General features: G+C 42.6%; 1 protein-coding gene across 4 annotated transcripts in view; it reads left to right on the top strand.

The window, feature by feature from the left end:
* anks1ab (ankyrin repeat and sterile alpha motif domain containing 1Ab) overlaps window positions 1–25,839 on the top strand; it is a 60,639-nt gene that overhangs the window by 2,778 nt on the left and 32,022 nt on the right. For all 4 annotated transcript variants that reach the window (XM_084062871.1, XM_084062868.1, XM_084062870.1 and 1 more), the window contains exons 2-3: window positions 15,790–15,862; window positions 23,755–23,870. In XM_084062871.1, coding sequence (XP_083918997.1) covers window positions 15,790–15,862; window positions 23,755–23,870 — 189 coding nt within the window. The remainder of the gene's footprint in view (window positions 1–15,789; window positions 15,863–23,754; window positions 23,871–25,839) is intronic.

Raw genomic sequence — 25,839 nt, 5'->3', positions numbered from 1 at the left:
TCTTGCACACATTTTAAAGTAAAATGTAGTGCTTTTTCAGACCCTTTTAAGATCTCGGCAATTATAATTTAAAACCCACAAGTTGGCGCTGGTGCCTAAAATAGGTGAGACCAAAAATAGCTCTGGACACTCCCATTGACTCCCATTACGTATAAAAGATTGAAGTATAAAAAAGTTGAATAAATCCGCCACAAGAATTTAAAATACATCTTCCATTTTAAAGTTTGAACAGAGATTCTGTCTCAAAGCAGTTACAGACACTACAAAGTGGGAAGAATATTAAATATAAATTTAAAATAACTGTGATGTGTTGTGAGCTTATAGATGGCTATTTACAGTGTCAAATGATTAAATATAAATCAGTCTTTAGATTGGCTATATACAGTGTCAAATAATGAAATATAAATCAGGCTTTAGAATGGAAGTACCTAGAAGTTAGGGAGGTGTATGTGTGGTACATGCTTAATTGTGTAGCGTACACAAAAAATCCTAAAAAGTTAGGGCACATTTTTAAGTAAAATCCTATAAATGACAAAAATGTTGTTTATATTCGTCCCTCATACCAATACAGTGCTGCTATAGCAGCACTACACGCTTGATCAGTTTTTCAAACTGACCGCAGTTCTCAGACTGGATTTAACACATTAATTAATTCCAGAAGTGCCTGGTTCTAATAGGCACGTGTGTCACTACTAGTAGTGACGGTTGAACCAGTAGCACAGTCAAGAGCCGCAGGGTGATAGATAACATTAACATTATCTTGTTGGGTTCATGTATGAAATATCCAATGTTGCTGGCTGCCACTAAATCTATAAATAGCATATTAACTTCAAAACAAGTTAAGGGGGAAAGGCACTAAGGCAGCTTTGTATTATACATATAAATCCCAATTAAGTTTCTCTTTAGTTTTTAATGGATCGTGACATGAATGTCTTTTGGCATAAATTGTACTTTGCCTTGCTTCGTGCCAGCGCCAACCACCTAATTGTCTTTATTAATTTTTCACTGAACTTGCTTCTCATGTCATAAATGATAGGCGAACATTCAACAAAGATAGTAGATTTATCTACAAGCTTGCATTTTGAGGTGTTGTGAGCTTGTAGATCAGCTATTTTTGGTAAAGAGCTTTATTGTTGAGGGAAAAAAGGAGAGGACCAAGTATAAACCCCTGGGAAAGCCTGGTCAACAAAGTATATAGGATTTAAGTAGTTAAACCTATATATATACTGTATATAGCAATTATGTAATTGATATATATCGTTGCTGTCGGGTGGAAACCTCAAATGTCCAAAACCGTACATTTTTTATTACTACTAGAGGTTCAGATGTAGAGTTCGGGCTGCTACGCGGCCCTCACACCTACGCCGCACCGCCGATCCGACCTTGTCCCTTGTATACCCTTATGGATATCCCTGATGTCAAAGGTATATGCCCATATATTGGCATGCCCCCTTTTGCTTTGGCCTATAACTCTTGAACTGTAGCTCATACAATCAGAATACATTTTCCCCTGGATTCCTTAGATCATTACGCAACTCCCCAAATAGGCCACACCCATTTCCGTTGGACGATATCAATGCCATTTTGCGTTTTATTTAAAAAACATTGTTTTTGCTTCTACTCCTGCCGATTTTGTCCAAACCTCACCCAAATTGGTACATCTGTCATATGTTTCGGATTCTATTCTGATTGACCACGATTGGCTTTCAAAGTTTGCTGGAGAGGCTCCTTTTGCACGACGTTTTGCACGATGTTACAAGCACCGCTGGACCAATCAGCACACACATTTTCTACACTCCCGCAAATCAACATATGTGCAATAATTTCAACATTTTCAGATTCTACTCACTTGTATAATGACTGAATTCCAAACATTGCTGGCCCACAATAACCTACCTGGCCTGGTGGAGACCTGTGCTCCGAGGAGCACATTTTTCAAGTCTAATACTAAATTAATCAAATAAATGCACGCATCAGACATTGTACGGTAGGCCACTCTGCATGAAAACTTTCACATTGGCCTTAAACACATCATCAGCAAATGTAATACCTACAGCAGATGCACAGTAAATTTAAGACCATTTATGTCTTTAATTTCTCTGATTTTATTTGAAGAAAGGAGACACGTGAACCCTGGTATTCACAACTCACACTCACATGGCTTTTATTCTGCGTGGCTGTCGTTGCCATCGCTGTCCCTCTGATGGCAGTCCCCCACCCCACCCCACCCCACCCTGCTATTGTACGCCACCACCTTCATCTGTTGAGCTTATATTACCTCGCTTCATTGGAGGATATAGTGCTGCATGAGCAGCCATGAAATGTCTCTTCGATTGTCATTTTTCCAGGAGCGTGCCTGAGGCAACGTCAAATAAAATGCTTTGGGTCGTTGACGTGTAAATACTGTACATACTGCACTGTATGTTATTTAATTTAATCTCAGAAATGTGCTATTCTTGAGGAACCCAGATTTTGGTCAGTGTGCGTACAGTATGTTCCCAGTAGTGCTGCACTGCTGCTGTTGACTCCATGGCAATATCTTTGTTAAGAAGCCTTTTCTTTTCCAGCATAGAGTCCCCAGGCAAAATGGCTGGGGATGATTTTATTGTAAAAACTCTTTGAAACAGATCAAATCTACCCTCAGATTGCCTGATGTTTCTCTACACCCCTATCTGTAAAACCCCACAATTTCAGTGTCAGACGGGGTATTCACTGACTGGGCGGCCAAAGAACTTTCCACTGTCGGTGACTTACGTATATAGAGAGAAACGCTTTGCATCGTTTCAACAGTTAAGAATGAAGTTTGACTTACCCCAATCACATTACTTTACATTATCTTCGACACTACGTCTAATCTTCAACACTACGTCTAATCTTCAACACTACGTCTAATCTTCAACACTACGTCTAATCTTCAACACTAAGTCTAATCTTCAACACTACGTCTAATCTTCAACACTACGTCTAATCTTCAACACTACGTCTAATCTTCAACACTACGTCTAATCTTCAACACTAAGTCTAATCTTCAACACTACGTCTAATCTTCAACACTAAGGCCTTGGCTACACGTACATGGATCTTTTTCTAAACGCACATTTTTGTGTGCGTTTGGGCCTTTCAGCCACACGCAAACGGTGTTTTTGGCCGCTAAAACGGATATTTTTGTAAACGGATAAATAAGTGAAGGTTTTCCAAAACATGCGTTTCAGTGGATCTGTGTGGACATGTAATCCGGAGATTTTGAGAAACGATGACGTCATCGCGCATTCGCACATGGTCATTATAATAATAAATAATACAATAAATAATACATAAACACCGGACCGCTCATGGGCATTATAATAATAAATGAAGAGAGAGAGAGAGAGAGAGAGAGAGAGAGAGAGAGAGAGCAACACTTACAGTCTATGAAACAAGGCACGCTCATTTATGGCTAAATAATGTCATACTTAATAAGACAGTGGTGGGGAAAGTAGCTCATTCACTGTGTGACAAAAACCCTCTTTCTCTGCGCCAAGTAGAACACACGGCGCGCACACAGATTGAATGTGGGGTCTGTCGTCCTAAAACACAATCGCCCCGGTGCCGAGAGTCCCTGCTTTATAGTGGTGTTTGATGTTTTTACATTGCCAACTCTCACATGTACATAAACGTTCAGATTTCAAATATAAAGTGCTTATTCCTGAGCCATGGACGTTACAAGGCGATCCGGACCGCGATAAGTACCCGTATCTCCCGTATTGTTCAATAAAAAGCATTTTAATCCGATCGTCGGCCATTTTCTCCAAATTTTCTCCGATGCTTTCAACCATGCGACACCAATGGTTGGAAGGTGTATTGCACTCTGATACATTACCAAAATAAAAGAACAGAAAAAGGAAATGGCCGGCGATGGGATTAAAATGCTCTTTATTGAACAATACGGGAGATACGGGTACTTATCACGGTCCGGATTGCCTTGTAACATCCGTGGCTCAGGGTTAAGCACTTTATATTTGAAATCTGAACGTTTATGTACATGTGAGAGTTGCCAATGTAAAAAAAAAACGAACACCACTATAAACCAGAGACTCGACAGCGTCATGTGAACCATGGCTACTGTTTGCGCTGCAGGCAGCTGCGCCCTAATAATGTTGTTTTCGTTTATGTTCACGTATGCTGTTCACGTATGCTATTAAAATATTGCAGCTATTGCAGTATTGGGCCTTAACATGTGATTACAAATGTATTTGTATTTTGCCCCTCATATATATAATTATAAAATAAATGTAAATATAAAATCTGATATAAAATTGAAACATGCAGCTGATCGATGCGTTTCTGCGTCTACGTGTGGACAGGGATTTTTGTTTATCTTTGTCATGTGGCCAGGGATTCTTTTTAAAAACGGAGGACTAAAATATCCGTTTAGAAAAAGATCCATGTACGTGTAGCCAAGGCCTAAGTCTAATCTTCAACACTACGTCTAATCTTCGACACTACGTCTAATCTTCAACACTACGTCTACTCTTCGACACTACGTCTAATCTTTGACACTACGTCTAATCTTTGACACTACGTCTAATATTTGACACTACGTCAGGGGGAATATCCCACCATTAGAAAATATACCAGAGAGTAACGCTTTCAATAAGCTCCCACATCTTCCCCCTGACTCTTAAGTCTCTCGTTTTGTTTCTCTTTTTATTACCCCTGTATCTACCAACCGTTTGTTAAGAATACATACATGTTCCATTAATGCCAGGTACCAACTAATACTATATCAAGTTATGCACAGGATGCACTATTCCAAGACAAAGCTACACATAATCTATCCTACAACTTCTCCGATGTGTGATAGATGTAAAATAGAAGAGTAATTTCTTTGTACCGAATTAACCGAATGAAAGTAACAAAAAAAAAAAGAAAAAGTAACAAACCCGGGAAAAAAAACCTGCGCGCGCGTGCATGCGTCCCCTTCGGTTCTAAAATGCCCTCTGTGTCCTTGACTTTATCCTCCATTGATTTGAAATTTGGGACGTGCTACCTTTTTGTTTTTGGTTGGTTTTTAATAAATAGGCAATTTTTATTATAATGAAATCATCACAGCAAGACCAAACAGCCTGGCTTGCAAGGCCAGCTGGCTGCCAAGCCCCCTCTCTCCCAATTCCCTGACAGGGCAAAGGCCTCCTGAGGAGCTATCGTATCACTTCTTCTACACAGAGAAATGTTCCCTGAATGGTCACGTAGGCCTGCTACACTTTAATAGTTACGCTGATAGGTTAGGTTGGAAATAGTAGTGTAGAGCAGTCCTTGTATGTAATCAGCTGTTAAGGGTTTATGACCAGTCACCCTACTGTGGAGTTTCAATTCAAAGTTTAAATAGACAGGTGGCAGACTCCAAGACGCAGGAGACATTCCTAATGCTCTACAACAGATATTATTTTGAACAAATGATAGGCACATTTGGCATTCTATAAATTTCTCCCACTACAGTCTCGCTCTACCCTCTGCCCTGTCTGCTGTCCAGTGTCCCCTGTCTCCTGTCCCCTGCCCCCACCCCCCTCCCCCTTGCCCTCTGACAGCATTGTTTACTCAGACAGTGGGTGGGGTGTCCTGTTCTCAAGGGCATCCTGTTTTGCAGCAACCCCCCCTTCTCTTTCTCTTTGCAGATTTTGAGGGAATGGGGTTGGGGCGTTGTGTGTGTGTGTGTGTGTGTGTGTGTGTGTGTGTGTGTGTGTGTGTGTGTGTGCGTGTGCGTGTGCCTGGAGGACTGCCTCCAGGCGTTTGTGTTTTTCCTAGCTGTGGTCCATAGCGTTAAGGAGAACTCCTGAATAACGTTATGGACCAGAGATGTTTTTTCCTAACGGGAGCTCTGCCACCCTCTAAACACTGCTGGGCAATTAAGAATGAAGAATGAAAAGAGGGGAGTTAAGGTCAGATTCATCAATCCCTGCCTCTCGACCACGTGTCCATACAGTACACACATGCACAGAACGATTGAGGGCACTGACAACTATGAGCTTTGAATAGAATGCATTTTAGTGAGTGACTGGGCTGGGTGTTTAGCATCTTGCTCAAAGGCAATTTGGCACAGTGCAGCGGGAATCAAAGGTCTGACCTCCCTGTTAATATAGGACAATGTATGAAAAAGGTAGTGCACGCACATCCGTGGCCCAGGTGCTAGACAAACAAAGTATCATGAAAAAAAGAATAGAGTCTGCACACTGGTAAAGTTGCAAAAAGCTCCACTTGGTAATTTATTGCTCGTCAACGTTTCGGCCTGTTCAGACCTGATATATGTCCTGATGGAGGTCTGAACAGGCCGAAATGTTGACGAGCAATAAATTACCAAGTGGAGCTTTTTGCAACAGGACAACACCACATGGTTTCTCTGATTGTTTGATTTATTGATTGATTGATTGATTGACTGGTTGAATACTTTATTAACAGTTTGCAAAGACAAGCACAGGGAAGTACAGTTCAATACAAGGTCTGTTAAGAGGATTTTAAACCCAAGAAAGCACTATGGCTTGTTTCCATTGGGGTCCTTTGTACTCAATTCATATAAACATTTAATGACAGACAAATATACGCTACTATGAAAAAACATCATACTGTATAAACGGGTAGAAATCGAAAATAAAAATATGCACAGTAAATAGTTTGGTAGGCTTTGACTTTTTACAGGGGCCAATTCCGAATGGCAGCCACCTGTAAGTGCTCTTTTAGAGCAGTTTTGAAGGAGAGTAAGGATTCACATGTTGGGGGATTCACATATTCCCTGTGGCTCTGAGTTCTTTCGGCATAACTTGAGAGCCACAGAGCCACAGAGTGGCGTGTGAGCCACAGAGAAGTTTGTTTTAATCTCCACACTTCAGTGGGTACAGCAGAGCTTGAAAAGCTCCACTGAATGTTTCATAGGTACAAGAAGTTGTTTAGACTCATGCATAATTTCAGTCTCTTTTCGTAATTTTGCTAGAATTACATTACCATGTAACTAACAGTATCTTTCTTGGGTGGATGTGAGGAAACATTTCAAATGTTTAACTGATGTTCCTGATGAATTACAACAAAACAAAAACCCATGTGACCTATTAATTAGAAATTGACTGTACAACAAGTGGTGGAAGAAGTACTCTGATTTTTGGAAATACTTATTGGATACGTAGGTTATTAACCTTTTTTTTTTTTACTGCAAAGTAACTAGTTACTAAAGCTGTCAAATAATTGTAGTGGAGTAAAAATTACGTTATTTACCTTATTTATATGTGTAGTAGAGTAGAATTATAAAGTATCAAGAAATGGAAACACTCAAGTAAGGTAAAAGTACCTTAAAATTGTACTAATCATTGTATTATAGCCTACTGTACAAGAATAGTCACACACTGTGCTGAGGACGTACATATATGATTAAAAGCAATATGTCTTGTACATCTAATACACCGAAGGCACAACTATCACAAACACATCTTACACAATGATATGCTTGAATAGCTGTACAGTATGTGTGCATACTCTGAATTACCCAGTGGTACTGTAGGCATGATTATGGATGCAAGCTTTTAAAGCCCATGTAATATACTGTGTGTGTGTGTGTGTGTGTGTGTGTGTGTGTGTGTGTGTGTGTGTGTGTGTGTGTGTGTGTGTGTGTGTGTGTGTGTGTGTGTGTGTGTGTGTGTGTGTGTGTGTGTGTGTGTGTGTGTAATGTTCATGCATTTCTTTGTGGTCGGCAGTGTTTTACATAACACCAGTCACCGGGGACCTGTGGTGGAAATTCCCACGTGGAACGGATTCATGAGAGATCTAAGAATATTCAATATTATATGTAAATGATAACTTATGCATCATCAGGTTAGCTTAAAGCTCTTCATGACGGGACCTTGTTAAAAATGCACGGTGACAGAAAAACACACGCGCCATTATATATAGGCTATTAAGCATCAATAAGTAAAATCTGTATCAAATATCTCTTTAATAGCTTACAGTGGCCACATTTACAAAGCCTTATGCCTGATTTATACTTGGTTGTGCGGTGTGTTGCGCACTGAAAATAGCCCATCTACAGGCTCACAATGCGTTGAACTGTGATACATTGTGAGCTTGCAGATCAGCAATTTCTGAAACACCCACCATAAGGATAACTCTGGCTTCATTTCTTTGCTTGGGTGATTTCAATTGTAAGAGACGTATGCATGCGCGTATGCACTGGTTTATAATTCATATGGAGGGCTATGGCAGAGTGAGCACGTCCTAAGATTTAGTTTGACAGATGTGTACATGAATACGAGCGGTTAAAAAAAAAGAAAACAGCTTCTATCTACCTGCCACATTGTCCTCTGAAGACTCTCACCAGACATGCCACATCTGATCCAGACCTCTGCTGGTTGATGCTCATGACCCATACACTCTCTCCCAGACAGACAGGGACTATGATGAACCTAATCGAGTGAAAAACCTCAAGATTGAAGTTTTATTTTTCTTTCTTTTTTTCCTTTCTTACAACTTGGCTCTGGAGGCCAGCTGTCCAGAAGATCTGGTTTGTCCGCGGCTAATCTCACATAACTGTGGGGCCAGATTGTTTGTGCTCACTGCCAGTAGGTCAAGGAAGTATCACCACAAAATAATGGTTTAACCTTTTATTGTTTGAAATATTAAACTTTTACTTTCACTAGACCTGTGTCCTTCGGGCACCGGCCTAGTCGGGGTCCACGCGCAAGTCGGGAACGATGCAAGTCGGGAATGCATTCCCCACCCGGTTACGCAGTACCTGTTGTCAGAGTACTTGCTGTACCCATTGTTAGAATACCCCAGGGCGGTATACCCATTACCAGTTATAAACGGGTACTGGTTGTACTTGTTGTCAGAGTACCGTTGAACCCGTTCTCAGAGTACCCAGTGCAGTGCGGTACCCACTAACCGATTGATCAACTAAATATTGAGATACAGGGATCCCTGTTGTTGTCAGAAACACACATGTTGATGATGTACACGGGCATAGGTGAATGGAGTTCTATTGTGCATGCCACCACTTATATTGGTCCTTGCTCTTTGGCAGAAACGTGACGCACAGCTCCACCAATCCGTGAAGCCGACGGGTAGAGTTGGCCAATCAGGGAAGCCGGTGCCTACACCCCCCCCCCCCCCCCCCCCCGACAGACAGACAGATATGTTTTTATTTCTCAGAAACCATTGATCGGACTGAACTGCCACTCAGCACTGAACACCCTTGGGGGTGAACGGTCTGACGGTGCCCAACTTATGAGAATCAGACAGACACAGACAGACAGAGATTTCGTGAATTTCTAGGAAGTAAATGTGTGTCAGATTAGGCTGAAACCTTGGCCAAATACGGAGTCATACGTCAGTTGACTGATGTCATAGACTGGCCAGTGGCCATATGAGGTCAGAGATCCACATGGGAGCCACACCGTTATTAGACCCCGTCTTGTTTTTCTTGCCCTAGCTCGTTTCAGCTGAAATGTGTTTTTTGTCTCCGCCAGGCCGAAGGCATGGTGGAGAGTATGTTTTACCCTCCGTCCGTCCGTCCGTCCGTCCGTCCGTGTGTGTGTGTGTGTCCGTCCGTCTGTGAACACCTAACATTGGTCAAGCTTCACGTGACATCACAATATGTAATATAAATAGGTAAGACAGAATTAATCAGGAACAGTACTTTCTTTTACCACCTCGCCTGGCGGAGACCTGTGCTCCGAGGAGCACATTTTCTAGTTTTTCATGTTTTTCATGTTTTACTGTACCTCCTTCCCCTGTACACTCTGAGAGTTACAGGGTCACACACACACACACACACACACACACACACTATATAGGGTTAGATTCTCATTTCCTGAAATTGATCTTTCTGGAGATACAAGGCTGTCAGTCACACAGGTTCTGCAGGGAGAGTGAATATACACCTGAATGAGCAGCAAGGCTTACCGTTGACAGTAAGCTGATAACCAGATCCCTTACCGTCCTGAAAACTGCTCTATATACCTCCTCACACTGTGGGCCCCATTGAAGTTAATAATTCTATACTGTCTCTACACCATTTAGACAATACAGTTTGGAGATGCATTGTTTTCATGAACCATAGACGTAAAGGTGCAATCCATAACCTTTTGTTTGTGAATAAAACATTATTTTAAACAATCTGTATGGTGGGGTATATGTTAATAGAAAATAGCTAATAACTGCGGTGGTTGGACGCCTTCGGCAGTTTTGGCAGCTTTAGATAAGCTTCTCAACCTTTTTTCGTTCTTGCAATTTTGCCATAGCAGTCATTTTAGGACGGAAAGCAATCTCCCCCCCAGATGGTGGGTTATGTCATTTTGGAACACTTCATATCCAAGAAACAGTTGTGCAAACAAGAGCACCATTTGCTAGAATTAGGTCACCACAGCCTTGCATAATATAGAATGAATAGTCCATCTGTGTTTATTGACACTGAGGAAGTAATTTTGCTTGCAGATGAATTCGTTAATAATCCCCAGTCAACATTACTCATCCTACTTTTGACAATAATTATTTTGCACAATTAGCATAGGCACATGAACAATACTCCACAGTTGAATAATTGCATTGCCTAATGCAATTGCTATTGTTTTTAAGGGGGTCAAAAGATCATTAAGGGACAGGGTCTCTCTCTCCAGCTTTGTCTTTAATCTTTCCATTGGATTACATTTTTTCTTTTGCCGGAGAGACAGGGAGAGCCCTGCTATTCAACAAATTCTAATCTGAACATAGACTACTATTGCTTTAACTTTTTTTGTTTTAATCAAAAAGCAACACTTACACTACCTTTAATTGTCATTATTGTCCTTTGAAATAGCAATTACAACACTTTAACTTAAAAAAGGCCTTATCAACCTCTGTAACCTACTGTATGGTGAAGGATTTCCTAATACATTAAGCAGTTCGAGGGGTTTAACATCACAATGTAAGTACAAATAGGTACTTGGCACGCTGCATTATGTATTATGGATTTTTGAATCATTTCCTGCAGAGCGTTATAGTACACTTGATAAAACTTGATGCGGGTTAGTAAGTTCACTGTGAAATAAAGAGTCACAAGTATTACAAATTAAAGTGTAATTATCAAAGCCTTCATCTTTTACTGTTTGATATTCTGATAGATGGAACAGTGTGGTAAGGCAGCTGGCAGGGAGGGGAACTGCCTGCAGGGGAATTGTTAGATCAGGTATATTAAGCATTTGTGTATGAAGTACACGGATACATCAATATTCTGCAAGAGAGATCACAGCCAGTCAAGGGAGCAACATGCACCCCGTTTATTATGACAAGTACAACATTGACATCTAATCTAATTGTCATCTTAAACAGGTTTCTTTTCAAGGCACTTCACACTTTATTGAACAGTACAGTGGAGAGATGGGACAGATGGGGGGGAGTGACATTATGTACGTTACACAGTTATGTTATGACGTTATGTAATACAGGTCATGAGACAGATTTTAATGGTGCCTGACATCGCAGCAAGGTCTAACTGCCTAACCCTGAGATATACCAAGATGCCCATGAATTTTCTTAGTTTTCACTATTAAAGTACATGCCACGCTGTCGGGCAGAAACCTTGTATCTCCATATTTTGTTTTGTTTTTTTCATGAATGAATGCCCTATATTATACTTTGTCGTATGACAGTGTCACTTAAAAGTACATAAATATACAAGCTCACACGTGTTGCCATGAGACATGTTCTGCGCTTGCAGATCTATTCTTGAAAATGTTTGAACATTTTTGAAAAATGTCTGAAATAGGACGGACGCACCCTGTCTGTCTGTCGAAACTGTGCACACACACTCCCTGGGTTCAGATCTGTCCGATTTGTCATATTCCATCCTGATTGGCTAAGATTGGCTTCCAAAGTTTGCAGGATTGGTCTGTTTTGAGCAAAATACCTCAAATCATGAATGCAGCATGCGATTTCCGTGAAAGTTTGCACTCACATTCCCACTAGGCAGAGGAAGAAATGCCACCCACCAGCAGGTCAATTTTTGCTAAACGCATTTTTGGAGCAAATGCCTCAATGCTTACTCTGCTTACTCTGATGTTGCACTTGTAAGTCGCTCTGGATAAGAGCGTCTGCTAAATGGCAAATTGTAATTGCAAGGTCACAAGTTCAACATCTTTGCAATCAAAGTGCCTTTGAACAATTAGGCACTCAATCTTATCCTACAGTACTCACACATTTTTTTTGTTAGTTTGAACTAAACTGACCTGTTGGTGTTATTGTCATTTATTGTTTAATGAAAACGTTACATTTCAGTCCCCACAATAGCCATTGTGTCCATAAATGGTTGTTTTCCCTACAAGTCAGCCTGGGTAAGAGTTGCAGCTAAATGCTTAAAATATGTAGTATTTGGTAGCATTAACCAGACCTCCAAGCCCCTTTGCTCTCATTTGGGTCCTAAATTGAGTTAAGAACGGTGGAGGGCAAATTTCCATAATAAATCAACCTTTATTTAAGTCTCGGAAGCACACTGGAGGGGTAAAAGAGAGTTAATTTTGTAAGGGATGTACAATGATACCAAGCTAACAGGTCAGGAAAAAACATTAGCATTGAGATCAAATTATCTTTTTTTTAATCATTCAAATGAAGCAAGTAAGATAAAAGATAGAAATAACACATTGTGTTAATAAATGAATCACTTAAACCCTCTATACTTAGGGTAAACTAGCACTTAGTTGACCAATCTACATGTTCACAATGCATCGCAACCGCATTAAGCTTGTAGATCGGCTATTTTCAGAGAATGTTCCCTCCAGAATACGGATGCTATGGGTTCAACTGGTTAAATCTATAAACCATGGTGTCTTTGTGGGTTCCTGCCACCTCAGGAATAACTAACTTGATTTAACTTACTTACACTGATTGACATAGTGCTGAGCACCATGACAAGAGATATAGGCTTTGCTGGATAACATGATTAATAAATATCCCTTTGCAATGCAGTTCTGTCACTTAGAGATGGGCCCACTTGATGAAATGGTACACTCCACTCAGATCACTTCATAACTGCGCCATCAATTCCATCGCCATGTGATTACATTTTCATCTTTGATTGCTTCCATCCTGCCCCTTCTCACTATTCACTGGGAGTGGGAAATAACCCACTGTGTTGTCTGTCAAGCATTATTTCCACTGGGATTATGTCTCACAACGGGTAACTTGACATTTCCCATTCATGCCATGCTAATGACGTCCAGACGATTGAAGGGTTTGTTTTATTACATGTGTAGCAAAATTTACATAAGCTATTGGTTCTGTCTAGGCCTACTGTATATCGTTCCATCCATGTTATTGAAAGGGCAAGTGTGAATATTGGCATTAAAAAAACAATCATTCTGGTTGAGGTATCAAGTCTAGTCTCAAAATCTGAGGAAAAAAACTTCAGACCTGCTTCATGTTTATTTTCAACTGGCTTAGAAATATTAGTCTATACCTTCATATCATCTACACTCAACCCGTTATCACTCCTCCCCCCTTCACTTTTATGGATTTAATGAGTAGTGAAAAACAGGTTGATAACAAGAATACGCCTATAGGTTATAATGTAGGCTAAAGTTGTAAGTCTATAAGTGCAGGTGAGGTCAGGTGTACAGATGTGTACGGGATACATTTAGGCCTTTTTAAAAATCCAGATCACAAGTTAGCTGATGTGTTAGTGAAATATACATCAACCTAAAGATGATTGCCTCCTTTTAAAGTTGCGAAATATGTTCAACGTCAACACCCCGATCCCAAAACATCTGGCGAGCGTAATTTAACGGATTAGAGCATGTGCGCACGCTGCTGATGCACTTCAGCGCTTTAATTGTGAAGAGGCTGAAAAGAAGCAGCATTTGGGGTGTGACTGTGAGGTGTACGAAAGGTGCACTTATACTCAGAGATGTAATGCTGTCCTGGGTAAAGTGTGTGATATAGAATGTAACTGGGTTAATTCAAAGTGGAATATGTGAGGTCTGTATCGCTAGAGGCATATGCCATGCGTCCCACGTGCCTGACTTCCAAATGAATCAAGGCTTTTCCACAGTGTTGATGCCACTAGCAAAGTGCATAGGGCTTTTTCAAACACTAAATATTACATCAAATAACCCTGGCGATGTCTCTGGTGTTGCTACTGAAAGCCGATTCAGTTTTTCATGCTTTTACAGTCAGATGATATGCAGATTTCATCACTGATTTAGAATAGGTGCTGTAACTTTTCTAAATTTAGCTCCCTCCCTCTGATTTGGAAAGTATGTGCTTAGAATTTAAATCTGTGACAAATCTAAGTCTGCTACCACCTTGCATTTAATTATGGACATGAATTATTTTAAGTATACTGTATGTCATGTTTATTTGAAGTGCAAATAAACAGAATAATTAATACAGAGAATATATAGTGTGAGTTGTACATTTTCCTTTTGTCTGCCTGGATTTGCATAATATGCGTGGTCATACTGCCATATCATATGCTGTCAGTTAATATAGGCTACAGGTTGTCAAAATGTCTCCCTAAAGCATCTGACCATGCAGTATAGCATGTCCTCTGGAACTGGGCAGATACATTTAGATGGATATAGTTAACTGACTTGCCACATTTGGGATGTCTCCATTAATTCAATTTTGAACTCAAAAAAGGTCTGTGCAGTCAAGCTCAGATCTCGTATTTGACCCTGGCTTGGTGATGATGGTCAATGCTAAGTTGTTAACATCTTAGCATTTTACAAACCACACAATCTACTTGAGACACTTCCTTTTCATCGTCCTACTCCTAATGTTATTTTTTCTTTCTTCCTTAAAAAGGTAATTAGCTCTATTTTTCAAATGTAATCTATTGATCAGATTCTTCCAGTGCCAAAAGCATTTAGACCGTAATTATTTCATCAATAAAATGCCAAAAATGTCTGGATGTTAATGAGAAGGGGAAGTGTGTTTTGGCTCTCCTGGAGAGACAGATCGCACACTTGTGGCTCCAGGTCTTCAAATAGTTTGTTTTGTTCTGTAATCTACAGTGTGCAGCTTTGTGCTAGCTTATCCATGCAGTCAGCTGACTGTTTCTTTATCCTGTTTACTCTGCATAGTCTTTGAAAAGGCAATCAAATACATAGGAGCAAGCCTAGCATGCTGAGTGCTGTTCTATTGAATCTCTTATTGGAAGTTTCAGACTTGATTTGAACTCTAAGTTCCTTGGAGCAAAGTGTTTCAAGAGTGTTCAAAAGCTGCAAGATTGTGATTCACCTTATCACCCCGTTGTTTTTCCCCTGAGCTGTGGGGTGGTCATTGAACTGCGGATCACGTTGGACTGTTGGTTGTACTTCATCACTGTTAAGCAGTCCTCCTCCTACCCTACAGCATGCCATACTACAGTTTCAACACCTATTTGCCCAGGGGTCTACCAGTCACTATAGTGTTCAGATTCTCAGAATGACAGCTTTCTGGCTCTGGGATCAGGGTTGCCAGATCTGCTTATTATAATTTCCCTGCAATATTTATTTGAAAATAGCCGATCTACAAGTTCACAACGCGTCACAACGCGTCACAACGCATCGCGGCGCGTTGTGAGCTTGTAGATCTGCTATTTTCAAATAGCTGATGTATATGTTAAAGTGCTCATGTGGCCCATAGTCGCTTCTTTTGGGCTGGTTTTCCTAGACCTGGTTGCTTGTTTCTCTCACAGAATCTGGCAACACTGTCTGAGATATCGGGGGGAAATGTGGAATGTTGCATTATTTGCGTAATGATGGTTGAACTTGATCATCAACATTTATCCTGATGTTTCATGCTTGTCTTCTTTGACAGATTGAGAAAATCATGAATCTGATTGGAGCTGGCATTGAGACATCCAACAGTCACCAAGTGACACCAAGTACAGGTAGGCCTAATAGTTTACCATCTAAGCTCTACTGTTTTATTGATGTGTGCATGTGTATTGTAATTCATGAGGTGAAGCACAGATTATTATTTTTTGAGCTCTTAATTAATCCATTACATTACAGTCATAACATCTGGCAAGAGTAATTTATCCTGACCGTGTTCCAAATAAAGAGGAAGTATTTTCAAGATTTGGAATCAAAAGGGACTGAGGATATTTGGGGAATTTATAGATAATAAAGGAATTGTACAATTTGAGTCACTACAAAGAAATTATGATTTACCACACTCTCATTTAAAAATGTTATTTGCCACTCAGAAGCTATATCGAGAACAGCATTATACAGAAGAAAACTGTTATAGATTTTCATCCCATGACACAGTTTCCTGGTTAAATATTATAAGCGCGTGAGTGTCAAGCACCAAATCTCAGCATTATATTATATAACATCTTGGAAATGCAGAGCAAACCAGAAGAATTGAGAGGAAAAAAATATATGGCGAGAAAAACCTTGTCTGAAACTGAATTAGAAAATTTCAAAAATCAGTAACACCAATGTTGGAGAGACTACAGCCATATCTTCTGGTTTTGTCCTTTCTTGAAAAAGTACTGGGATAATATCGGTACGGAAAGGACACAGGTTCTGAAAATTAACGTAAACATCAGCCATGAATTTATCTTGCAAGGAAAAATACCAAAGGGAATAGTCAGAACTGAAGACAAGTACCTTACAATTTTAAGAGTTACGGCCCTCAAACTTATAACAACAAACTGGCTTCAGAAACTAAGCCCTGTAGAGAAAATGGAACAAAAAAAGCAATGGAGCAGTTAACATATAAAATCAGAGGAAATCTTAGTAGGAGTAGTATTCTGTGGTGTAATGGGAGAGCTATTAAGTGGGGGGTGGGGGATATAATATAAGTTATGATGATATAGCACCTCAGCTTAACTAAAAGTACAGTATAGGCCACTATTGGATAAATATAAACTAGGAAGAGTCAACCAAATAGGGGGAGCACTTTTATTTTAACTTTAGTTTTATTATCAGGTATTTGACCATCCATTGATTTATTTAATGATCTGTTACTCTCTTGTTCTAGCTGGACTATGCTTATGAACTCACAATTAGTTGCATCACATGTACCCTTAGTTTTATTTTATTTATTCCTACAACTTTTTTATCGCCAAGAACGTAAATGTTTTAATCAAACTGGTTTTGTGCTGGGATAGATGATGGAGGTCAGAACATGGAGAAAAAGAATATGAACTTGAACATGGGTTAGTTTTTGTGCCTCTGTATTGGCTTTATTTGCTGTTATTTTTTCCACAAAGAATTCTCTTTGGTTGTTTGACCAAACTCTCATTATGATTAACCCCCCCCCCCCCCCCCCCCCCCCCAGCCACCCAGCAACCCACTGAACCTGCACACACACACGCAAACGCACACACACACGCACACACACACACACACACACACACACACACACACACACGCAAGCGCACGCGCAAGCGCACACACTCACACTCACACACACACACACACACACACACACACACACACACACACACACACACACACACACACACACACACACACACACACACACACACACACATTCCCTGTTGTAATAGAGCTTGAACTGATGCTCTGCTTCATCGGATGTCCTTCGGGCTGCACAGAGGGAGAAGCCAGCTGGCATTGTGCTCATTTTGTTTAGATTACACCGCTAGTTTGATCCACTGTAAAGGCTACCTCCACTGCTCACATTAGACACCCTGCCATAAGGTGATTTCATCACACAGTATTGCGTAACAGACCTTTGCTAGGCTGCGTCCGCCATGCATGGACTGCGCTGCCGTTTAAAAATCTCATCTACATAGATAACATCTTCCATTTGTTATGTATGGTCCATGCACTTAAGATGTGCTGAGCAGAGCGAGGTGGAGCTCCACTCAAGTTGAAAGATAGCCCAGTACGAGGGAAATGTCTTGACCGCGCACAATATGCAAAGTCAGAGCCTTAAAAAGAGATAAAATACCCACATGGAATAAGATTTAGCCTAAAAATGAAGCGTAGGATGAAAAGCCTCCAATAGCCCAGTTCTGACCTAGAGAGTCGACCCCTTACAGAGTAGGTCAGTTAAATAATGAGTGCACAAAAAGTTTTTGCATCAGCTCTTTTCATTAAGTGAACAGACCAGGAGAACAGTGAATTGTTCCACTCTCTAAATCCACATCGGATATGAAGAGATGTTAATGAAGGAAACGCTAAAGGAGAATCTTTAAGCCTTGCGTAAAAGACCTGGCGTTTTGTAATGTTCTGGACGACAGTTTCTACAGTACAACTACAGGAAGATGGCTTTCTCTGGCAGTAATAGTTCATTCTCTTCTTCCAACTTGACGTACTGCACACCCAAGCATTCCTAAATTAATTGCTGTCCTAACAATTACGACCTGGGGTTGTTCCGCGTTACATAACAGGAAACGTGTTTTATATATATCTATATGTGTGTGCTATTTATAGGCTTTGTTTGAACAACTGCATACTGAAACCATCCCAGATTCAGCTGAGTCATGCTGTAGCTTTTGTACACAAGCAAAGTTGGAGGTTGAGAAAGGGGGGGGGGTGTTGCTTACTTCTTGGTAAAGGGGTGATTTTTCATTACACATAATGTAATAGAAGTGAACAGGTGCCCCTTTAGGGACACAGTAAGGAGGGAGAGGAAGGGAGAGGGATAGAGAGAGAGGTTATGCAAGGATGGGAAGCCAAATTGTCACTCTTCATACCTCCTTCATCTATTTATCATGACATAACCAGGAAGATAGCCCTTATCGTTTATCTGTATTTTCCCTTCCTTTCTTCCCTTCCATCCTTCTTTCCTCGGCTGTACCTTCGCTGCACTCTTTACAACAGAGCTCATTTCCCAGAGGATGGCTCGGAGCCAAGTGTTGCCAATTAATCTTCAGGTAGCGGATCAGGTTACTGTGGCATTTCGCCACCAAAAACAGATATTTTTGTATCCCTCTATGCATGCTCGGGAATGAAGCTGCTGCCGTTCTGAAGAGTACCTTGATCGTCTATTACGAGAGCACGGAGTAAATGAGCTTAAAAAGGGAGAAAGAGAGAGGTTCCGAGAGCTAGCATTTAACAGCACACCAGATGCTTTAGCTTGGGTTGTGTACAGGCACTCACTGAAGTTCAAAGGGAAAATTGTCCGTCTTCGCTTTCCCTGAATTAATTCAGCTTTGCGGCTCATTTTCTCCAGCGTATGGGATGTGTTGACAACGAGCTTGCGACATTTCTCCTGACTCTGATAAAGAGACGCCGTTTTATCTAGGCACAACCTCTAACGCTGTCTGTAAACAAGCCTTTCTGGCTGCTCTCTCTGCTATGAGTCTATACAGAGCTGGCTGGATTCAGACAGTACAGAAACCCACAGCTCGGCACACTCAGCAGCGATACACCCCCCATACCACCACCACCACCACCCGTACCACTGGTACCAGACCCTCCATCAGTCTGTAATTAGGTCCTGTTCTGCCTTGTGTTGTTGTCCCAGATGAATGGTTGTAATTGGACGGTGGAGGATTCGTTGGAGTGAAGCTGACTTTGGCGTTGGGCTCAGGAGGGACAAGTAAATAGATGAGTGGCGGTAGTGGGGGGTGGGGGATCTTTTGGTGAATCATAATTAGCCCACTTCAATCTTCCTTACTTCCCATTAGCATCTTATCCACCGCACAAGTTTCATCACCAACCCCCTCCACTATTAGTCTTTGTCTCTCCTCTTATCTGTTTCCTGCTCTCTCTCTCTCTCTCCCTCCCGCTCTCTCTCCAGTTGTCACATGCAGTTCCCGTTCTTTCCTTTTTCCCTCTTCCTCTTCTTTCTCCGTCTTTGCCCTTGATGTTCCTCCCTTTTCGTCTTGGCCTCTCCCTCTGTTCTTACTCCCCATTTGAGCTCTCGTTCTGCCTCTCCCGTCTGTCTGTCTTTCTCTCTCTCTCCTCATCTCTTCTCCTGGTACAGGGTGCCATTCTGGGTAGTAGATACACAGTCCCCCTCCTCAAGGGTCATTTAACTATGAGCACGGGTCAATTGTTTTTTAGACACTCTCAAGAGTTAAATGAACACTGAGGATGTTACTGTGTGCCGCTTTCTGGGCCCCTGTTGAGGACTGACTAGTCGTAGAGACCTGGAGTCAGTTGCACCACCTCACACTAAGTTCAAACTTAGCCTAGTTATATAGCTTAACGCATTCAATCCGGGGACGCGTTTCTGTCATTTTAGATTTATTCAAAATAGCAGATCTACAAGCTCATAGCGTGGCACGAGAGAGTCAAAACATGACACAGATATACTTTCCTGGTCTAAATGTTTTTTTTAAGCCATTTAAACTATATAACTAGGCTAAGTTTGAACTTAGTGTGAGGTGGTGCAACTGGGTCCTGGCCTTTTTACCTGACCGCCACTGGGCCAACGTGCAGCCATTTCTGGATGGAGCTCTCAATCAATAACACCTCCTCACTTTGCCTCGCCTCTGTTTGGCACCAACTCCCCTCTGTTCTGGATGGCTGACTGGCTGCGTTGCTGGCTGGCGCTCTCCAATTGGCACGGGGGATGCAAGGCGATTGCAAGTAGCCTGAAAAACCTGCATAATTATTATGCTCCTCCGCCTGTAGCTGCCTGAGATAAGGCCAGTGATGGACGCAAGGGAGCGGGGCTGCATAGACATGTGTAAGAGTGCTGCTATAGTCTGCCGATACTTCTTCCTGCATGGATGTGTGAAGGCTGTGTCGAAATGCTGTGAAACAGTCCTGCGGTATAGCATCTATTTGTCTTGGCACCGGCGTTCCTGATAAAGTTTACGAAGGCTAATCGTGCCTGTTGTCTAAACCTGGGCACAGCAAGCTGCCACTGCTGTATTCCAAAATGGTTGATGTGACATGAGCATCTGGTGGTAATGGAATTTGCCTCCGCTCCGTCATGCAGCCGGAACGGCTGATACAGAAATGAAATGGGACTGGAGAGCTGTGGTTATGCACTATAATATGTGTGTGTGTGTGTGTGTGTGTGTGTGTGTGTGTGTGTGTGTGTGTGTGTGTGTGTGTGTGTGTGTGTGTGTGTGTGTGTGCGTTTTTTCTTCTCTACCCCCCACTCCCAGCCGACAGAGTTCTGCAGAATTGAATCAATACTGCTGCCCGTCCCCGTCCCCCCCCCGTCCCCCCCGTCCATCATCAAAGTGCGATCTAAATGAATTAAAGCTATCTGCTAATAAGCAAAAGGGTTTGTGGAAATGGCCTTCCTCTTAATACCACTTGTCAAAGAAGGAGCTGTGGAATCAGTGCTCGGGCTGCAGAATGGGGCCAGAGCACGACCATCATCCCTTTATATTCTAGTCATTCCTTGCAGAAAAGACTTGAGACTTGTGATTTGGGGCTCCCAGTGCTTGTTCATTGTCTCTGATGTTGGTGTCCTTTCTGCACTGGCAAGATCAGAGTGCCTCTGTGCAAGTCTAATCAGTGCAGAGGAGAGAGACAGTCAGACACACACACAGACAGACAGACAGACAGACAGACAGATTGAGACAGACTGAGAGAGACAGAGAGGGGGGGGAATTGTGTTCAAGAAGATGGGGTGAGGGTACAGAGAGGTGTGTGTGTGTGTGTGTGTGTGTGTGTGTGTGTGTGTGTGTGTGTGTGTGTGTGTGTGTGTGTGTGTGTGTGTGTGTGTGTGTGTGTGTGTGTGTGTGTGTGTGTGTGTGTGTGTGTGACAGTGTGCGTGTGCTTGTGATTGACAGAGAGAGAGAGAGAGAAACCAAGAGAGCAAAAGAAGAAGAGAGAAGAGGAGAAGGGACATGAAGCTAGAGAATCAGAGTGACGAGTGAAGTGCATGTGTGACTAATGTATATGAGAGAGAATGTAAGAGAAAGAGCAAGCTAGGTACTGTATGTGTGAGTGTGAGAGAGATAGAGAGTGAGTGCGGAGCTGATATAGTAGTGGGAGGGAGACAAGGGGAGGAACAGAGCCTTGGTTACGCGGAGCAGCACCCATCAGGCAGCATACGGCAACCCTGCAGTGCAAACACATAACATGGGGATGGGAGTACGAGATAGAGTGTGAGAGAAAGAGAGAGAGAAACAGAAAACAAGAAAGAGAGAGAGAGAGAGAGAGAGAGAGAGAGGAGAGATAGGCGAGCTTGAGGGATTTACGCGGATGAGGAGGGGGATGAGCGTTAAGATTGTCGCCTGTTGTTCTGGATGCGGGAAGGACGCGGTGACTGTGGCAGCTGAGCCAGGGGCAGTGCTGTGGTCTCGTGTGTAGCCTCCCCAGCATCGGGACATTATGCCCTGCGAACGCTGAAGAGGAGGAGGAGGAAGGAAGGAGGGGGTGTAGTGTGCGAGCCAGGAGCAGCTGCTGTGACCGTGTCTGCCCCTGCCTGCGCGTCTGAGACAGGCAGGGGATGCAGCAAACCTCTGCCTTGAGCAGCATAGGGGCTTGTGGCGCTATCTGTACCCAGCGCAGGAGGAGAACCAGGTGGGCTAGAACGGGGCTGATCGCCGCTGGAAACAGAGCCGGCAGAACCCGCTCCACGTTTCCGTGGGCAGCCTCCGCTTCAGAGTCAAAAGGCTCACCTGCCATCCGCTGTCGGATCGAGTATGGATTTTACCGCTCTGGAGAAACGATAAGGACGTTCTCTGGCTGAGCGGAGCAGCAGCCAAAGCAAGCCAGCCTCCTGGTGAGAGTGAACGCTGGGCAACGCTGGGAGCGCTGGCAACATCAAGGACAACTGAGCCGCTTTCTGACGGCTTACCTGGAGCCTTATCAAGGAATCTATCATTGGATTTCATTGCAAAATCAGGAGTTTGGAATCAACAACACACACTGGAAATCCTCAGCCAACCGTTGTTTCTTTTCTCTTTTTCTTGATGTAGGATTTACAATATGTCTGTCTACCTGACCATATTCCTCATCATTCTGGAGTGTAAAGAACAAAACAGAGAAAGGGTGTAAGCATACGTGCGTTCCATGAGTACATCCACAGTACAATAGAATGCTGCTACCTTCATTCTATGAGACGTGTTCCTAGTTCTCAAAGAGGTTGACCAATGAAGCCATGGGACTCAGCCAGAGCTTTACAAGTATGTGGTGAAAACCCTGAACAATTTATTTTTGGGGATAGTGGCGTATTTCTATATTAAACCCTTAAGGTGTAAGAAGGAATAATGGATATGATTTAACCTGAGTATATAGTGTAAGTAAGTAAGTAAGTAAGAAAATGTGGGATTTCGTTGTAGTACTAACTAGTTTCCATTTTGTCTTGGCCTGAAAGTTGTCTAGTCTCTTTTGACTTGTAGTGTTACTCTATTGTTATATATATAGACATATATACATATATATTTTCCCCCTTTTGGACAAGCCATACCCGTTTATTTTTTTCACTCGCTCATCTGCTCACTAAAGAAATGTTTAGTGAGCCCTGGTTGTTGGAAGATGCCACAATGGCTCGCTCCAACGTGTAACTAACGCTACCCAGCTTCAGATGGGCATCCTTTCCTCCACTACCTCCACCCTTCACCTGACACTGTCAAATCAGCACTAACAGAGTCTTATAGATTAGACCCCCCCCACCCCCCAACCCCAACCCCCTACTCCCACATCCCACCCCAACGCAGGGCTCGAACTGGGGCGCCTGCGGTCACTTCCTACCCTCCTTCCCGCTGTGTCTTTTGAGTTAGACCCTGGACCCTGTCTCCCTCCCACTCCGCCTGGTGCTGCCGCACTCGGCTCTGCCTCTGCTGGCCGAGGATGATGTGGCAATGCCATGTGTCGTCCTCGGAGTGCCGCTGCTACCGGCTGAACGGCTTCTCCCTGCTGAAGCGCTTCCCTCTCTCGGCAGATGGGGCCTGCGGTAAAGCCCTGGACCAGCCAGTGGGGGAGTGGCTGGAGCATGTGGGGCTGCCGCAGTACGAGAGCAAGTTCCTGCTCAACGGCTTTGACGACCTGCGATTCATGGTGAGTCACGTGCAACGCAAACTCTCGGCGTCTTGTCGGAGTCTGCTCCGGTTCACAACACTCCACCTGTGTTCCCATGCCTACCTGCTTGTCTCTCTCTCTCTCTCTCTCTCTCTCTCTCTCTCTCTCTCTCTCTCTGTCACATCCATTGCTGCATTTATCTTCTTATCTCTCCACTTGGCTCCATTTCTCTCTCTCTCTCTCTCTCTCTCTCTCTCTCTCTCTCTCTCTCTCTCTCTCTCTCTCTCTCTCTCTCTCTCTCCCTTTCCCTCCCTCCCTCCATCTCTCCCTAGCCCACTCTATCTCTCTCCCACCCTCTCACTCTCACTTTCCCTCCCTCCCTCCATCTCTCTCCCTCTCTCTCTCTCTCTCTCTCTCTCTCTCCCTCTCTCTCTCCCTCTCTCTCTCTCTCTCCCTCTCTCCACCTCACTCTCGGGCACTTGACTCTAGTGGCCTTGCTATTGCTCTTCTCTCCTCACCTCACCCTCTTGCAGTGCATGACCCCATAAAGATTTATGGCCCTACTATGAATCCCCGGTAAAGTATATGAGCTGTCACCAATGGTAAGACAAATCACAACCAAAACCTATTAACTTTTCCCAGCATCCCTCCCGATCATGCCATCTCATTTACTGTACAATCGCACAGCCCCCACCACCCCACCCCATTGCCTTCCTTCAGCAAATCCTCTGATTTATACGGCCTCTAGCCTGGACCTTTGTGTAGATCCAGGCAGATCGCCTGGACGCACAATCCCTATGCGCCTCGCTCAATCTGTACACATACAGCACTGTGGTTTATTCTAAATATGCTTTTTGCATACATGTGTGGTTAAACAAAATCTCACTAAACCAGTTCTGCTCTGTTTCACACACACACATCACATTATGTGCCCCTGGGAGATAAACACTGCAATAACTGTACCATGATAACACTGTAACACAGCATGCCTCAATACTCATAGGCCGTTAACCACTTTAACCCTGGCGTCCTAATTTTGGCATGTCATTAAAGGCGAGAGAATTAACCAAAAATGTAAGAGATTTAAAAAAGATCAGATCTACCAGCTTGTAGAGCTTGTAGAGCTTTGTTTAAGTGGTTCAGTGATAGTTAGTTTGCCCATTAACGTGCACATCTACCATTAAAGGAGGGACCATTTGGGTACATAGAAAAAGGGATATTGATTATTATATTTTACTTAACTGACGGTGTAGATTTTAACATTTTGTTACAGGGGTTATGATACAGTTGTTAAGTAATTTATGCAAAGCTCTACTGGTTGCCCTCGTCTGATGGTATCAGTTGAGAAGAACACAGTCGGACAAATCCATGTTTCTGGAAAGCAGTGACACATTTCATATGAAGTGCACTGCATTTTTTAAAGGTTCTGTCAAATTACGTATTGATGAGTTCGTTTAACTTCTGCCAGAGGGAAGTTTGCTGTCCGACTAAGAGCGCTATCATGTTCCCCGTAAAATACAGCACAAGGACGCTTGATATAGTGTTGGGCAATGGCTGCACTTTAGATTCCCAGTCGTGTTACTCTTTAAAAACGCTGGTATTACATTGTGAGTAAGCCCTAAGGGTTGATGTGGGCCCAGATCATGGTGTAGCATTAGTGCTAAGGGCAATGTGATACACCTGCTTGCCACAAGTTGAAGTGGGTCAAGGGGAGATTATGAGGTTATGAATTGCTTTTACAAAGAATTTCTGAGAGTGACCACTTTCTTCTTTTCATAATGAATTAGGTCGCATTGACAATGAAGACCTGATCAATAACAGCTGAAACCCTAATATCAGCACTGGTAATTGTTCTTATGAGGTGACCTCAAGCCCACAACGAACAGCATACAGTAGACATGATAGACAGTTGGTTAATAGGCCACAACGTCTTTTTCTGTGTCTCTGCATTCGGGGTGGAACTTTTCATTGTGATGGAGTGTTTCAGGACATAATTTGTGATGAGGAA

This window comes from Gymnoscopelus microlampas, assembly GCF_963454915.1.
Source record: "Gymnoscopelus microlampas genome assembly, chromosome: 7".
NCBI classification, from domain to species: domain Eukaryota; kingdom Metazoa; phylum Chordata; class Actinopteri; order Myctophiformes; family Myctophidae; genus Gymnoscopelus; species Gymnoscopelus microlampas.
Note: the sequence above shows the minus strand (reverse complement) of the source record. Positions and strands in the feature narration are given on the sequence as shown.